The following is a 16,926-nucleotide window of genomic DNA, read 5'->3' as shown; positions in this document are numbered from 1 at the left end:
ACTTCTCACTTATACTGATAGTTTAATATATACAGGCACCTGGTTTTTTTACAAATATGAAAAAGTCTGAAAATCATTCTAAAAATAAAACATAGCTTACTTTTTAAAAAAGATTATATATATATATATATATATATATATATATATATATATACTGTAGCTGTCGTCAGACACACCAGAAGAGGGCATCAGATCCCATTACAGATGATTGTGACCCACTATGTGGTTACTGGGAATTAAACTCAGGACCTCTGGAAGAGCAGTCAGTGCTCTTAACCTCTAAGCCATCTCTCCCTCCAGCCTCATACTTACTTTATTTTGACACTGGGTCTCATTGCATAGCACTGGCTGGTCTGAATGTGCTGGATAGACCAGGTTGTTGTCAAATTCACTAGAGACCCACCTGCCTCTGTCTCTTGAGTACTGGTGTTAAAGGTCTGCATTTGTACATTCATCCATGCCTCCATTTATCAGGGTAGTCATATATTAAGTTGCATAACTGGTTTACTTTCTAAGAGAACACAAAGAGAAGTTTAAAAATAGCCTTTCATGGGGCTGGAGACATGGCTCAGGACCAGAGTTAAGGTCCCCAAAACCCACATAAAAGCTAGGGATGGCCAGCTCTGTGGAGAGTGGCCTAGCCAAAACTAAAGCTCCACATTCAGTGAGCGACTGTGCTTCAGAAAATAGTCTGACATGCTGGCACAGGCCTTTATCTTAGCACTCAGGAGGCAGAGGCTGCTGAGTTTGAGTAGAGCCTGATCCAAAGAATGAGTTCCATTACAGCCAAAGCTATGTAGAGAGACCCTGTGAGGCTCAGAGATACGAATGCATGGTCTTCAGGGAGTGGCATGATTTGAAAGGATTAGGAGGTGTGGCCTTGTTGAAGGTGCTGTGTCCCTGGGGGTGGGCTCTCCCTTCCTGCTACCTTTGGATATAGATGTAGAACTCTCAGCTACTTCTCCAACACAATGTCTTCCTATGTGCCACCATGCTCCCCACCATGTAATAATGGACTAATTGATTATTGGATTAGTTTACCTGTGAAACTGTAAGCAAGCTCCAATTAAATGCTTTCTTTTATAAGAGTTGGCGTGGTCATGGTGTCTCTTCAGAGCCATGAAACTGACTAAAACAACCTGTCTCAATATAAATAAATAAAAATAAAAAGCAAGAAAGCTACCAAACACCAACCTCTGGCCTACACACACACAGGCACAAACAACCTACACATACACACACACACAAACACACCCACACACATGAACACATGCACACATACATATACACACATCACAGATATACATATACACACACATGCACACGTACATATACACACGTCTATAGATACACACAAACACGTTGCCTTTACCTCTTAGCAATTATTTTCTAAATCACATGAAGTCACATTCACCATACCAAGTTATTCCTTTTTTAATTTATTTTATGTATATGGGTATATACAACTGTGCAGAATGTATGTAGTGCCCAGGAGGCCAGAATAGGGCACTGGATACTCTAGAATTGAAAACACAGAAAGCTGTTAGCTGCCATTCAGGTGCTGGGAACTGAACTTGAACATCTTTTTAGCCTGATACCAAATTATTCCTATGGTACAAAAGAAGTCATTTTTCAAATTCACATAAAAGTATCATACAGCCAAGCAGTGGTGGTGCACGCCTTTAATCCCAGCACTCGGAAGGCAGAGGCAGGCGGGTTTCTGAGTTTGAGGCGAGCCTGGTCTACATAGTGAGTTCCAGGACAGCCAAGGCTACACAGAGAAACCCTGTCTCAAAAAAAAATTTTTAAAAAAAGTATCATATGGTGCCAAAGATGTAACTCAGTTGATCAATGAAGCCATGGTTTTGATCCCAGCTCTATATGGTGGCCCAGGCCTGTCACCTGAGCAGTTGGGAAGCAGAGGCAAGAAAACGAGAGGTCCAAGGGCACTACCCTTAGCTACACAGCAAGCTCAAGTACAGTCTAGGGCAATGAGACCTATCTCTAGAGAGGAGGACATATGAATAAACTAAGGCTCTATTAGTTTTATACTTTGTTTTCTCTTTTTAAAATACATTTGTGGGCTGGTGAGATGGCTCAGTGGTTAAGAGCACCTGACTGCTCTTCCAAAGGTCTGGAGTTCAAATCCCAGCAACCACATGGTGGCTCACAACCATCTGTAATGAGATCTGATGCCCTCTTCTGGAGTGTCTGAAGACAGCTACAGTGTACTTACATATAATAATTAAATAAATCTTTAAAAAAATACATTTGTTCATTGTGTGTGTGTAAGTATGCATACAACATAGATATAATGGAAACCAAAAGAGAGTATCAGCCCCCCTGAAAGTAGACTTATACACAGTTGTGCAGCACCCAGTGTGAGTACTGGGAAGCAAACATAAGTCCTCCGAAGATTGGCAAGAGCTCTTAAATCACAGCCATCCCTTCAGCTCAGTCTTTCTCATTTTACAGGGCCTCACTTTGACCTAGCTGGCCTCAAATTCACAGTAATTCTCCTGCCTCAGTCTCCCAAAAGATGGGACTGTAGGCATAAATCGCTATGCCTGGCTCAATTGGGAACTTTTAGTTTTGAAAGATTTTTAAAAAGTATTTTCTTGGGCTGGCGAGATGGCTTAGTGGGTAAGAGCACTGACTGCTCTTCCAAAGGTCCTGAGTTCAAATCCCAGCATGGTGGCTCACAACCATCTGTAATGAGATCTGATGCCCTTACAGTATACTTACATACATAAAATAAATAAATAAATCTTTTAAAAATATTTTCTTTATTTTTTTTATGTGTATGAGTGCTCAACATTATCTATTCAACAGTTAGTTCATGTACTTGGTGCTGCTGTCAAAATTTTATTTTTTCAATAAGCTTTTAAAAATATTTTTAATTTTTGTAAAGATGTATCTATTTATTTTATTATGTGAGTACACACCAGAAGAGGGCATTGGATCCCATTACAGATGGTTGTGAGCTACCATATGGTTGCTGGGAATTGAACTCAGGACCTCTGGAAGAGCAGTCCATGCTCTTAACCTCTGAGCCATCTCTCCAGCCCCAATTTTTTTACATTATAAAATAATTAGAGCATGCCCCCCCCACCTCCCTTCCTCCTTCCAACCCTCCCACATATCCCTGTCCTTGCTGATTTTCAATCCGTGGCCTCTTTTCATCATTTGTTGTCATATTCATGTATGTGTGTATGTAAATACATATATACGCATGTGTATATAATGTAATATAAATGTGTGTGTATGTGCGTGTAATGTAATATATATGTGTGTAATATATGTGTGTATGTGTGTAATGTAATTGTGTATATGTGTGTAATGTCATATATGTGTGTGTATAATGTAATAGATGTGTGCATGTGTGCACATGTGAAATGTAATATATTTATTTCTTTTTCCTAAACACATAACTACAACTGCTCAGTCCTTACTATGTTCCTTACAGGGATGTTTTCAGGGCTGACCATTTGGTATTAGGTAACCAATCTGAGTGTTTGTCCCTATCAAAGATCTCCTTCCCTAGCTCCCAGCATTCCCTGCTCTTCCTGCAATTCTCTGTCTAGGATTGAGGCTTCCTGGGCTTTTCCTCTTCCGTATGACCATCTGTGTCATGCATGTTCAGGTCATGTTTCTGCAACCATATTGGGAACAGAGTCTCACAACACACACTGTTTTTCCTTGGGCTCTTACAATCATTTTTTGTTTGTTTGTTTGTTTGTTTTTAGACAGAGTTTCTCTGTATAGCCCTGGCTGTCCTGGAACTCACTCTGTAGACCAGGCTGGCCTCGAACTCAGAAATCCACCTGCCTCTGCCTCCCAAGTGCTGGGATTAAAGGCGTGTGCCACCACCGCCTGGTGGGCTCTTACAATCTTTATGTCCCTACCCTCCACAATGTTCCCTGAGCCCTGCATGCAGGTCTTGTGCTGTAGACGTACAGGTCGTGAATAAAGCTTTTCTGTTTGTTTTGTTGTTATTGTTTTAAAGACAGGTCTCACTATGTAGGCCAGGCCGCCCTCAAATCCTCTTACCCCCACCCTCCCAAATACAGGGATTAAAGGCGAGTACCACCACACTCACAGGGAATAAAGCTTTTTTATTTTTTTTATATGTTTTTAAGGTTGGTTTGGGAGTTTTGGTGGTGGTGGTGGTGGTGGTGGTGGTGGTGGTGGTGGTGGTGGTTGGTTGGTATTTTTTTGAGATAGGATCTCTCTGTGTAACAACAGTCCTGCTGTCTTGGAACTCTATGTAGACCAGACTAGCCTTAAACTCATAAAGATCTGCCTGCCTCTTCCTCCTGAATGCTGGGACTAAAGGTGTGTGCCACCACTGCCCGGCTTTCTCACTAAACCCAAAGCCCACTGTTTTGGACAGGCCAGCTGGCCAGTGAGCACCAGGGATCCACCTACCTCCACCTCCACATTCCCAGCTCTGGGGTTACAGGTCCCCGCCACCTGGCCCAGCCTCAGGTGGGAGCAGCGGAATGGAGCTCCTCTGCTTGCATAGAAAGCACTTTACCCACTGAGCCATTTCCTCAACCCCTAAAGACAATTTAAAAAAGAAAGAGAAAAGAAAATATCCCAAGTTATAAAACAACGCACCTGGAGATGACACCCTTGACCTTATGTTTTTCTCCTCCAGACTCAATCTCACCTCTCATGGTCTTTCTTCTTCTTCTTTTTTTTTTTTTTTCCCCAAGACCAGGCTGGCCACGAACTCAGAAATCCGCCTGCCTCTGCCTCCCAAGTGCTGGGATTAAAGGCGTGCGCCACCACTGCCAGGCTCACGGTCCTTTCTTATACTTGAATTCTCTATTTACTGAAAGACCCTACTGAAGTGAAATCAATTAAATGAAATTCAACAACATGAAGGGGAAAAAATCCATAACCTCAAACAATTGTATTGGGAAAAAAAAACATACAAAAGAGCAACTGCCAACTTTCTTGAATAAATAATAATCCAGATTTGCATGATGGAAATGTAAATATTAGAGACGAGATGACTCGGGGGTCAAAGCACTAGCTGCTCTTGCAAAGGGCCAGGGTTCAGCTCTCAGCAACCATTTCGAGGCTCATAACCATATGTAACTCCAGATGGGATCCGATGTCCTTTTCACCTCTGCTACACGCACATCCATGTAAACAAAACACTCATTTACATAAAAATACTTTTAAATTTTTAAGGGAAAATGTAACTGTTTACCTCGAAAAACAAAATACTAGAATAATAATGTTCTTAAATGAAGATAAGGAAATAGTACATTTTTAAAATTCAGATTTAATTATTTTATTTTATTTTATTGTGTGTGTATGTGTGTGTGTGTGTGTGTGTGTGTGTGTGTGTGTGTGTGTGTGCTTTTTTGCACCTGGCAGGGAGGTCAAAGGACAACTTGCCAGAGTCCAGTCTATCCTACTGTGTGAGTCCCAGGAATCCAACCCGGGTGCTCAGGCATGGTAGCAGACCCCTTTACCCACTGAGACGTCTATCTATCTCCCTGACCCTCAGAATTTAATCGATATACAGAGCTGACCCTTTATACCCTGCCAGGATACTAGCTGACCCTAATCAACATATACCTTGTTCTTTTTTACTAAAGTACACTGGGAATATCACATTATAAATAGCGACAAAAGTTAACCCGGGTGCTGAGAAAAATCATATGAAGTTAAGACTGACAGATGTTTATCTCAAATGACATCTTAAGTGTCTCAAGGGCTCCTAAATTGCAACCCCAGGATCATTCAGTCCTACAAATACATACTGAACATCTACTACATACTAGGTACCATGCAGGGAAAGTTGTCTGCTTATGGGACACTTTACAGCTCGCCAGACACCGCCCCCCATCCCACCCCCAGTCACAGCTTTGAAAACTTGCTAAAAATTCAAATTTTCCTTCTCTGCCTTGGGAAACCACTTTGTGCGTGTGTCTCTTGGTGCAGTATGTGGCTCCAGATTATTACTTTATACCCCGGCTAGTTAGTGGCTTGAAAACACACCACAGAGTAGAGGGAGAAAGACTACACTACTCCAGCCAGGAAAAAGTCCATTTTGCTCAGCATCCCTCACTCTGAGAGACACACCCAAACACTTGGAAGCCCAGGTAGACCTAAAGCTCTCCAGTACCTGCTTGTGGTGAGACACCAACAACCTTGTAGCCTTCTAGGGACCAAAAGCCCACTCCCTAGCAACCACACCTGGGATGGGGACCCCCGAGCCTCCCAGCCGCCCCGGTGGACTCGGATGCCCCCGCCCCGCACCCCAGCCCCGTCCCGCTCCGAGGGGGCGGGGTCGAGGAAGAGGAGGTGCGGGAGATTAGGTGCCCAGTGCATTCCAAGCACACAGCCGTGGAAACTGAGGCAGGCAGGCAGATGATGCACAGGGTCTGCCTAATGATTCGCTGCGGGGCTCGAACCCTGACGAGCGGAGGGGCCTCCGCCTGCAGGTCATCGTCGGCCGCCGAGGCCCGGCCCGGCTCGCACCGACAGAGTTTCACAAAGAAAGTCTCCCGGCCCGCGCCCCGCTCACACTCACCGGCGCCGGCGGAGACTCCGGCTCCCGCCGCCTGCGGCTCCGCGCCGAGGCCGGCTCGGGCGCCAGAGGCGGCGGCTGTTCCATCCCCGCGGGGCCCGTCGGCGTCTGCCTAGAGCTAACGGTCCCGCCAGCTAGGCGCGCGCACCGCTCCCGCGCGCCATGTTCCTGCCGTGCCGCGCGCCGCCGAGCGCCCCCGCCCTCACCGCGCACGCGCCCGCGCGCCCGCCGAGACAGCTCGCACCGCGCAAGTGCGTTCCCGGCCTGAGCCCTCCCGGAGCTGTTCGCTCGCTGTTCCCGGCTCTGCGCGGCCCCCCGCCGCACTGCGGACCACCCGGAGGGCACCACGCGGGGCCCGGCCCGTGAAGGCGCCAGAGTAGAGTGACTCGGCGAACGCTGGCCTCCTTGGCCTGTGTCGGCGCCCTCCCTTATCTAGCTAGGATCGAATCTTCAGAAACCCACCTCCTGCATCCAAGGATGCTGTCCTTACTGAGTGGCTCTCTGGAAGGTCAGACCTTGTGTTTCGAGCAGTTAAGAACCGAGGGATCCCTGGAAAAAGTGCAGCGCCTCGTCTCCTTAAAAACTGTGAACTTGGAGCTGGAGAGATGGCTCAGCGGTTAAAAGCACTGGTTGCTCTTCTAGAGAACCAGGATTCAATTCCCATCACCCATATGACAACACACAATTGCAACTCCAGTTTCAGGGAATCTGACAGCCTCACACCCATATGTATGCAGACAAAACACCAATGCACATTACATTAAAAAAAAAAAAAAAAAAAAAAAACTAGCACTCGGGAGGCAGAGGCAGGCGGATTTCTGGCTACCTCAAAGCGTGCACTACTGCCTCGTTACTCTTGGAACTTTTACATACTTGTTTGTTCCTCTCATCTTTATCATACACAGTGATGAGAACTTAACCTAGTAAACAAAAAAGAATATTCCTGATGATTTTTTCTTTTGTTTTGTTTGAGACAGGGTTTCTCTGTGTAGCCCTGGCTGTCCTAGAACTCACTCTGTAGACCAGGCTGGCCTCGAACTCAGAAATCCGCCTGCCTCTGCCTCCCGAGTGCTGGGTTTAAAGGCCTGCACCACCACTGATCATGTAACTGAGTCCTGAACATTCCTGATCATGTAACAGAGTCCGGGAAAGGTCTCTCTCACCTTCAGGCATACCTTTCTGCCTTGGATCTTGTCTACCTGGATCAAATATGACATGAGTCTTCAGTCTGTGATTCTTGTGCAGTCTTTCCACAGAGGGACTATGATGGTTTGTATATTCTTGGGCCAGGGAGTGGCACCATTTGGAGGTGTGACCTGGTTGGAACAGATGTGGCCTGGTTGGAGTAGGTGTGTCACTGTGGGTATGAGTTTAAGATCCTCACCCTAGTTGCCTGAAAGTCAGTCTTCCACTAGCAGCCTTTGGATGAAGACATAGAACTCTCAGCTCTGCCTGTGCCATGCCTGCCTGGATTCTGCTGTGCTCCCTCTTTGATGATAATGGACTGAAGCACTGAACCTGTAAGCCAGCCCCAATTAAATGTTGTTTTTCATAAGCGTTGCCTTGGTCACGGTGTCTGTTCACAGCAATAAAACCCTAAGACAGGAACCAATCTACTGAAGAAAAGGGTTCCCAGAGTCTGTTAGAGGGGCTCTTCCTGGTGCATATTAGCATATCAAAGTACATGCTAGCCCCTAGGCGCTCTCAGTTTAACAATTACTCTTGGCTCTTCTAGGCTAACAATGGGCTCTTCTTGGCTCTTCTCACCAGGCCCCCTACCTTAAACTTCTCCAGCTCTAGGACTTCCTTTCCCCTAGCTTCTCATTCCTCCAGAATCCTGCCATGCAGTCTTGGCACCCACTCTTTTGTCCTCCTTACCTTCATTGCATTAAATACTCAAGCCAACTCATTTCCCATTTGTCCTCTGCACTGGACCAGCGGAACCTCAGAACGGCCTCCCAAGGGAGTGAGCCTACCAACAGCCATTCACAGGAACAACTGTTTGCTCATGAATGTCCTCTCCTGGTGGAGTTTCTGAAGCAAAGTGCTCAATGTAGCTTAGCCAATAAGCTACAATGTGAGCAGTCATCAATTAGCAAAGTTACAATGGGTCAGAAACAAACAAACAAGCAAACTAAAGTTGCTATTAGAATTGTCCTGCAGGTGTTCCTGTGAACTCCTGAAACAAATTCCACTTTTTATGAGGTAAAGTGCAGGCCACAAACAATGTTTCCATTTCTAAGCATCAAAGGATTGTCACAACAGCCAGCCTTAGGGTATGTAAGAAGTCTTTGTTACTTTTGGCAGTTCAGGGTTCATAGTGATGTAAAGAGGCCAGAAGACACAGAGCTTAAGAGCACCTGTTGCTTTTGCTGAGAACTTGGGTTCAGATCCCAGATGATTCACAATTATCTATTTGTACTCCGGTTCCAGAGGCACCAGTACCCTCTTTCTTCCCTGTACATACAGGTAGGCAATACTCACCTACATAAAATAAGTCTTAAAAAACTTCTTCTCTCCCCTTCTCCTCCTCCTTCTTCTAATTTTATGTGAATGGTGTTTTTTGATGTCTGTCTATGCACCACCTGCATGCACAGTGCCCACAGAAGCCAGAGGGTATTGAGGCCCTAGAACTCCCAGCCGACCATGGGGTTACCAGGGGAACCCATATATCATACACTCTGTGTGCATTATTGGAACTACTAAATATATATATTTTTTCTGATTCCAAATTGAATTAAAAAGAAAAAAAGGATAGGGGAACCTAAACCACAAGCAGTGCCTGTTGGCATCCAAAGACCAGTTTTGCAGACCCACTCCAAACTCAGGATGTCACACATAGGTGTCACCTGTTGCTATAGCTACCACATACCTTCCCAGAGCCCTGCTTCCCACACTCACCTGGGTACCCCCTTTCGCTTTTTTTCTTTTCCCCTTTGTCTTTCTCTCTCTCCCCTCTCTGTCCCCAGTAAAACCTCTTACACATGGAACTGCTTTGGCCTGGTAAGCAATGTCAGACACTAGCTGCTATTCTAACACATCAGTACCCAAATCCCTTTGCCCCCATCAGGGCTGCGAGAGAAGCAGGTAGCTTCACCAAGGCCATGGCTCCCTCATTCCTGGACAAGGTAGCTAGGACAAGGGCAGGGTCTCCCCGACAGTTTGAAGGGGTGAGGAAAACCATAATAAAACATCAAATAAATTGAACAGGAGTCCAGCCAAGGTCCCAGCCAGAGCAGAACCTGACTGGGGGAGGGGCCTCTGTAGGCTCATGGATCACTGCTGCTGCCACCACCACCACCACCCTGGAAGCCAGTTATTTTGCCATGGCCTTGATTGCAACAGCAGCCGCCTCCTCTGTCATAGCAGACAGCACTGTGATCATGGATGGAGTTTCCAGGGGAGCTCTGTGTGCATTATTGGAATATTACTAAATGCATTTTTTTTATTTAAAAGGTCTCAAAATTAAGATGAGTTCAACTCAAGATGGAGTTTGCTTTTGGTTTTGGTTTAATGTTTGGTTTATGGAGACAGAGTTTCTCAGTCCTGGCTGTCCTGGAACTCACTCTGTAGACCAGGCTTAGCCTCAAACTCAGATCCACCTGCAGCTGCCTCCAAGTGCAAGGATTGAAGGCGTGGGCCGCCACCATGCTGCTTAGCTACAGTTTTGAGGTACCATAAGGATGTTGGGAATTGAACTCAGGTGCTCTTGGAGGAGCAGCCAATGCTTTTCAACTTTTTATTTATTTATTTATTTTTGTGAGTCTCACATTATGCACCTGCACCCCAATCTCACTCATCTCCCCGTCCCTTCACATCCCCCTCTTCCCTTGCAACTTCCCCACAAACACACCCCATGGAGAGCATTTTGACACGGACACTATAGTGTGCCAGGGTGTGTTCTACAGTATACCTACCCTCTTGTCCACACATCTTGCAAATGTTCATTGCATTTAGTCACTGGTCTGGTTTGAGTCTTCTTGCTTCTGCAACACTATCAATACTGGATCCTCACAGGACTCCTCTTAGTTATCCTGTTGTTGGCCTGGATCATGGAAATCCTGCAGCTTTGGATCTGTAGGACCAGCCCTTGCACATGCTCCAGCAGCTCATAGATGAATTAGATTTTGGGGTGGGACAACTCAAAGCGCTGGATCTGGGTGGTAGCTGAGACAGATGGCTAGCCCACCAGCTCTCTCATATCTGCACCACCAGGGCAAGCTTTCTAGCACTGCCCTTGCTAGCTCACCCAATACTGCAGCTGGCAGTGAGGGGCTGGGCCAGCTCTCCCACTCACTCCCTCAGAGCTGGCTGTTGCCCAGACAAGGTGCAAGGCCACTCTCCCAAGTCCTGCCTGTTCTCATGACCTAGGACCTGCCTCAGGTGTTGAGGGATGGGGGAGGGCATCTCCACTGCACCCATGTCCCATCATGGCAGTGGGGCCAGCTCTGTGCTGCTCCTGCAAGGTGGAAGGCCTGCTCTCCTGATTGCTGCAGCCAGTCAGGGGTGGGGCCAGCTCTGGATATCTGGATATCAGCCCTTGGATATCTATGAGGTCTCTCCCACACAGCAGCCCAGACCAGGGAGGTCTGCATGGTCTATGTAGTAATATGATCCAAGAAATCAACAGGCCCCTGCTACTACATGACCACAGACCCAGACATGACCCGCAGTGACAGCATGACAACCAATGCTCTTAACCACTAGAGAGACATCTCTATCTCCCCCCTTACTTCTCTATATGTCTACCACATGGATGGCTGGAGGACCCAATTTAAAGCAGCACTCTATCACCTGCCTAAAACTGTTGGTGGGGTGGGGGTGGGGGAGATATTAATATCTGAATTTAATGTAGCCCCAGGAGTTTAGAGATGTAAACTGTACAGGACTGAGCATAATTTCTGTGTTTTATCCATTTTTTAAGGCAAAAGTCTCACTATACAGTTCAGGCTGCCCTCAAAGTCAATATCTTACTATTTCTGCTTCTCAAGGTCTGGGATGGATTACAGGAGTGTGAGAACCCTAAGGGATATGAATTTCAGACTGGCCTATAACAGGCAGCAGCACCATGGGCTCCTTGGCAGCCAGCCAGTACAAATCACCCAACATCCAGATGCCCTTTTCTTTCCAAGGGACTGAGTGTGTGTGTGTGTGTGTGTGTGTGTGTGTGTGTGTGTGTGTGTGTGTGTGTGAGAGAGAGAGAGAGAGAGAGAGAGGGAGAGGGAGAGGGAGAGGGAAAAGGAGAGGGAGAGAGTATGTTTAGAGAGAGAAAAAGAGTTTAGAGAGAAAAAGAGAGTTTGGAGATAGAAAGTTTAGAGAGAGAAAAAAGTTTAGAGATGAAAAGAGAAAAAGTTTAGAGAAAGAGAAAGAAAAGTTAAGAGAGAGGGAGAGAGAGGGAGAGAGTGTGTTTAGACAGAGAAAAAGTTTAGAGATAGAAAAAAAGAGTTTAGAAATAGAAAGTTTAGAGAGTTTAGAGAGAGAAAAAGAAAGTTGGGAGATAGAGAAACGAGAGAGAGAAAGAGTTTAGACAGAGAAAAAGTTTAGACAGAGAAAAAAAGAGTTTAAAGATAAAAGAGAAAGTTTAGAGAAAGAGATTGTTTCTCTGTGTACCCTGGCTGTCCTAAAATTTGCTCTAAAGATCAGACAGGCCTCAAAGTCAACTCAAACATTGTCCTGCCTCTAGAGTGCTGGGATCATAGGTGTAGATTACCATGGCCAGTGGGACTTGGACCTTCTAAGGGACTTTTAGAATTTGTATTTAGACGGATGAGCCTAAAACCAGAGTGACATCCTGATAGGGCAGACTGGCAATGTGAGGATCCAGATGAAAAGCCACAACAAACTACTAACATTGTTTTAGAATATTCTTTTTAATGATTATGTGTTTCTGTGTACATGAACACATGTGTAGTAGGTGACCAGAGAGGCCAGGTGAGGGCATCCGATCCAGAAATGTAGTTACATGGGTGCTGGGAACTGAACTGCAGCCCTCAACAGGAGTGGTGTTAATCTCTCAACACCACCCCCTAACATTTTTCTTAAAATGAAAGAAAGAAAGAAAGAAATCTAAAGTGCAGGTCATCAAACAATCAGCCCAGATTTCCACGTTTTTTAATCGTGTATCTGTGATGGAAAAGCAATTGTTCCATCATATAGGCTATTTTGTTTTGTTTCTTGTTTGTTTTTTTTTCCAAGACAGGGTTTCTCTGTGTAGTCCTGGCTATCCTGGAACTCACTCTGTAGACCAGGCTGGCCTTGAACTCAGAAATCTGCCTGCCTCTGCCTCCCAAGTGCTGGGATTAAAGGAGTGGGCCACAACTGCCTGGCTATATTTTTTAAAAAATATATACATATAAAAAAAAGATGTCAAGATGGAGAAGACAATTGGAGCGTGGAAGGAAGCACATTTCTTTCACATTCAAAGCTCACAACACAGCCCCACACACAGACAGGCGTTTTGTGCTCGGCATACCCTCCACCTCCAGTTCCAGGGGCCGCTTTTGACTGGAAGTCTGGAAATAAAGCAAAAGGAGAAGTGTTTAAGAGAAAGCACAGCTTCTATCAAAGCTCCTCATAGTTCAGTAAACTAGGGGCATTTCATGGAAATGACTAGTTGTCATGACAACCGAATCCTCCTCACACACCTCTGGAATCAAGATGCTTATCCATGCTCCCTGGCGATTTCTAACCACTAATAAATGTACAGCCACTTAAAAAAAAAAAAAAAACCTTTCAAGTGACACAAAAGCAAGTTCAAATTGGATCTTTCCTAGCAAAATTCTGGGTGAGGTATGATTGTAAAGCAGCCAGAGCTCCCGGCTCCCACAGGGTTACCAGGGAGCTCACACACGCTACTGTGCCACACCAGCTATTATCGTTAAATGCACTTTCTATTTAAAATGCCTCCATTTGAGATGAGTTCCTCAGAATATGATCCCACCGTAGGCTGAAGTATATCCGAATGTGGACAGCAGGCAGCACCAACAGCTTTGCTTGGTTGCTGTCTCCTGACACTGTCTACTTATAGCTACTTAGACTTTTCCTATTCATAAATTCAAGAAAGAACAGTAAGGAAAAAGGATCGAGATCACTGACCAAATATACCACTGATCAGGTATAACTTACAAAGAACTTGAAAATGATAAAACTGCAATCAAGAAACTTCCTCTCCCAGCACTTGGGAGGCAGAGGCAGGCGGATTTCTGGGATCGAGGCCAGCCTGGTCTACAGAGTGAGTTCCAGGACAGCCAGGGCTACACAGAGAAACCCTGTCTCGGAAAAAAAAAAAAGCAAACCAAACCAAACCAAACCAAACCAAACAAGAAATTGCCTCAATAAAACCATGGTAAAGCAAAACTTTTACTTTCTAACAACAGAAAGTTTAAAACAGAAACCATCATAGACTACTTACCCAAGTCTTACACTTTCTGAAAACTTAAATTCGTGCCTCTAACAGGATCTTCCGTCTTCCGTTAGATTGGCAAGCCCTATCTAATGTTCCAATTCATTCAACATATCCTGCGTTATTAAGTCTTCCAGGGCTGCAGGAGCATATCAAAACAAAACGCAGAAACACTGGCTCGGGCTGGAGGGCTTACCTAAGCAGCATTAGGCCGCAGGTTCAATCCCAAGTACGGCCAGCAAGTAGAGACGATATTACTACATGATATTATGCAAGCAAGCTGGCCTGTGGGTCCCATTCCTCCTGCCTCTGTTGAGAGTCAATGCCCTATCTCAGCCTTCTAAGAGTATATGTATGTGTCACTAAGCCTGCCATTAATCCTTTTCTTAAAAGCTGAGCACCTGCCTCCCCACGGAAAGTTCAGTCATCAGACTTGCTCATCGGCAACTTAATCCTAGACCACAGTGAAGTCATCAGAATACCTGGGCGGGAGCCACAGGGAGGGTCACCGAGTTCTTTTCCTGCACCAGGAGATCCTGAAATTTCTTCTTCATGTACTCATCCTGTGAAGAAATCAAAAGGTATATAGAGATAGGCTGCATATAAGGCAAAGCAAGCTCCCAGAGTGACAGGGAAATGCCCAAGGCTACCTTCCTGACAGCAAACCTCATACCTTTGCAGAAGTTTCCTAATGAAGGGACTTGGCTGTTCGCCTCTGCCTTCTTGGAACAGTCTGTGCTCAATCAGCACTCGCTACATCAAACTCAAGGGTCCTGGGCTCTTAACCAACCAGAGAACCAGACCCCAGCTATGGTGCAGAACCAGCAGCATGCTGTGGGGAACACTAGTCAGGAGGCCAGAACACAAGGTTGACACTGTGCCACCCCTAGTCCTCACAGAACCAGACCCCTCCCTCCCTGACACAAACAGAGCTAATTTTGCAGGTCATCTGAACAGCTAATCCAGCAAGTGAGAAGCAAGTTGACAGATGAGCCAGAGCCTAAAAAAAACCTCGGACCCACATCTCATGGAAGGGATGGCAATAAACAGGACCAAATACTGTAGGTATTCTGTGCTATAGGAAGGAGAGGTGGAGCAGGGGAGCCATAAACAAGGAGAAATCTTCTCCAACACACGTAACTAGCTCCCGCTTCCCTCATGGTAAAGTCCCACAGGGTTCAAGCACAAGCACGCAGAAGCTCTGGGAGGCAGCCTGGCACTGTTCCAAGTTCTCAGAAGCATAAAACATCTAGGTAGAGACTAGAGAGAGATGCTCAGAGGCAAGAGTGGGAACCGCTCTTGCAGAGGACCTGCATCTGGTTTATAGCACCCACATCAAGCACCTTACAAGCGTTTGTAATCCCTCAGGAGCAGGGGATCTAAGTCCTCTTCTGGACTGTTCAGGCATTGAACTCACACATACACATGGTCTCACTCTGTAGCCCAGGCTAGCCTGGGATGAACCACTATGCAAACCAGGCAGTCCTTGAATCACAGAGACCTGCCTGTCTCTGTCTCTTCCTGAATGCTGGGTTTAAGGAAAGCACAACTATGGCCAGAAAAAGAAATCTTTAAAAAAAAAAGACTGCACACACCTCAATCATAGTAGCCAGGAGGCAGAGGGAGGTGAGTTTTTGTGTGTCTGAAACCGTTCCCATTTACACTTTGTCAACTTAGCACCCCATGCACTTTCTCTCTCTATTTTTCTACCTCTCTCATGGCATCAAAGATAAAAGGCTTCCAACACGAGAGATTTTGTGGGAGCCAGCACCTACTTCCTTGTCTTACTGGTTACTCTTGAGTGGCTCACAGAACGCCTGTCTGGATGGCACCAAGCTCATATACTACACTCATGTGTATTGCTCTGCTCTGTATATCATGGGCCTAGCAGCGTTTCAAACCTGAACGGTGCTCTGAAGAGATGAATGTGTGAATAAAACAAAGTGGGTGCGCACTGATATATGTACGCATGCACACAAGAACACACACACAACACACACACAATTAAAAATAAAACAAATCCTCTCAGGTCTCCCCAGCATGCTGTAGCATGCATGTAGAGGTCAGAGATCAACCTTGGGTATTGGTCCTCGACTTCCATCTCGTTTGAGTCTCTTGTTGCTCACCACCGTGTACAGTCAAGCTAACTGGCTTGTGAGCTGCAGGGGAGTCTGCGCCCCCAATCTCTCAGCTCCTCATATTTGTGAGACAAATACTTTATCCATTGAGCTGACTCCCCGGAGCCTCTTCCTCTGTTTTCTCACATCAATCCTGGACTGACCTCCCCCATAAAAGTAAACAAAACAACCCTTTTCTCTTTCTAAGTTGATTTCTCTAGGTGTGTAACAGCTAACAGAAAGCTAATAAGCACAAACGTCCTTCTTCTGGACACTATCTGGTAGGGCCATTCATGGCCTGTGGCATCTATCTCTGCATCATATTCACGAGCACCTATCTGCATCGTATTCACGAGTATCCATCTGCATCGCATTCACAAGCATCCATCTGCACGCTTTCAGAAGCAACAGGTCAACAGGAACATGAGAAAAGCATCTCAACATGAGAGCAAGCAGCAAGGTTTCTGTAAACCTAGGAGACATCACACCCAAAACTATTAAGTTACAACGTCCCTCAAAAGCAAGCAGGAAGGATTCTTCTATTTTATCAAAAGCGAAGGAGAGCTGAGCTTCAGCTTTAATTACTTGTGAATAACAGAATTTTTTTTTTTTTTTTTTCCGAGACAAGAAGTTCAAGCAAGCCGGGCGGTGGTGGCGCACTCATTTAATCCCAGCACTTGGGAGGCAGAGGCAGGCGGATTTGAGTTCGAGGCCAGCCTGGTCTACAGAGTGAGTTCCAGGACAGCCAGGGCTACACAGAGAAACCCTGTCTTGGAAAAAAAAAAAAAAAAAAAAAAGAAGTTCAAGCAAAATGGGCTGCACTGACTCATGCATCTTAGGCAAACACAAACCCTGTT

General features: G+C 45.7%; 2 protein-coding genes across 15 annotated transcripts in view; both read right to left on the bottom strand.

The window, feature by feature from the left end:
- Ttc28 (tetratricopeptide repeat domain 28) overlaps positions 1-6,757 on the bottom strand; it is a 409,996-nt gene extending 403,239 nt beyond the window's left edge. For 4 of the 5 annotated variants that reach the window (XM_030254333.1, XM_030254334.1, XM_030254335.1 and 1 more), the window contains exon 1: positions 6,554-6,757. Coding sequence is in view for 2 of the 5 variants with exons in the window: in XM_006534845.4 (XP_006534908.1) it covers positions 6,554-6,637 (84 nt within the window). In the remaining 3 variants the exon portion in view is untranslated. The remainder of the gene's footprint in view (positions 1-6,553) is intronic. The other variant, NM_001267622.1, reaches the window with a different exon arrangement.
- Positions 6,758-12,401: 5,644 nt separating this feature from the next.
- Chek2 (checkpoint kinase 2) overlaps positions 12,402-16,926 on the bottom strand; it is a 34,341-nt gene continuing 29,816 nt past the window's right edge. For all 10 annotated transcript variants that reach the window (XR_003955672.1, XR_003955670.1, XR_003955671.1 and 7 more), the window contains 2 exons: positions 14,435-14,515; positions 12,402-13,062 (listed from right to left, as the gene is read on the bottom strand). Coding sequence is in view for 6 of the 10 variants with exons in the window: in XM_030254659.1 (XP_030110519.1) it covers positions 12,976-13,062; positions 14,435-14,515 (168 nt within the window). In the remaining 4 variants the exon portion in view is untranslated. The remainder of the gene's footprint in view (positions 13,063-14,434; positions 14,516-16,926) is intronic.

Source organism: Mus musculus, chromosome 5, assembly GCF_000001635.26.
Source record: "Mus musculus strain C57BL/6J chromosome 5, GRCm38.p6 C57BL/6J".
Classification (NCBI taxonomy): Eukaryota; Metazoa; Chordata; class Mammalia; order Rodentia; family Muridae; genus Mus; species Mus musculus.
The sequence above is the reverse complement of the archived record's forward strand: the minus strand, read 5'-3'. Positions and strand labels throughout refer to the sequence as shown.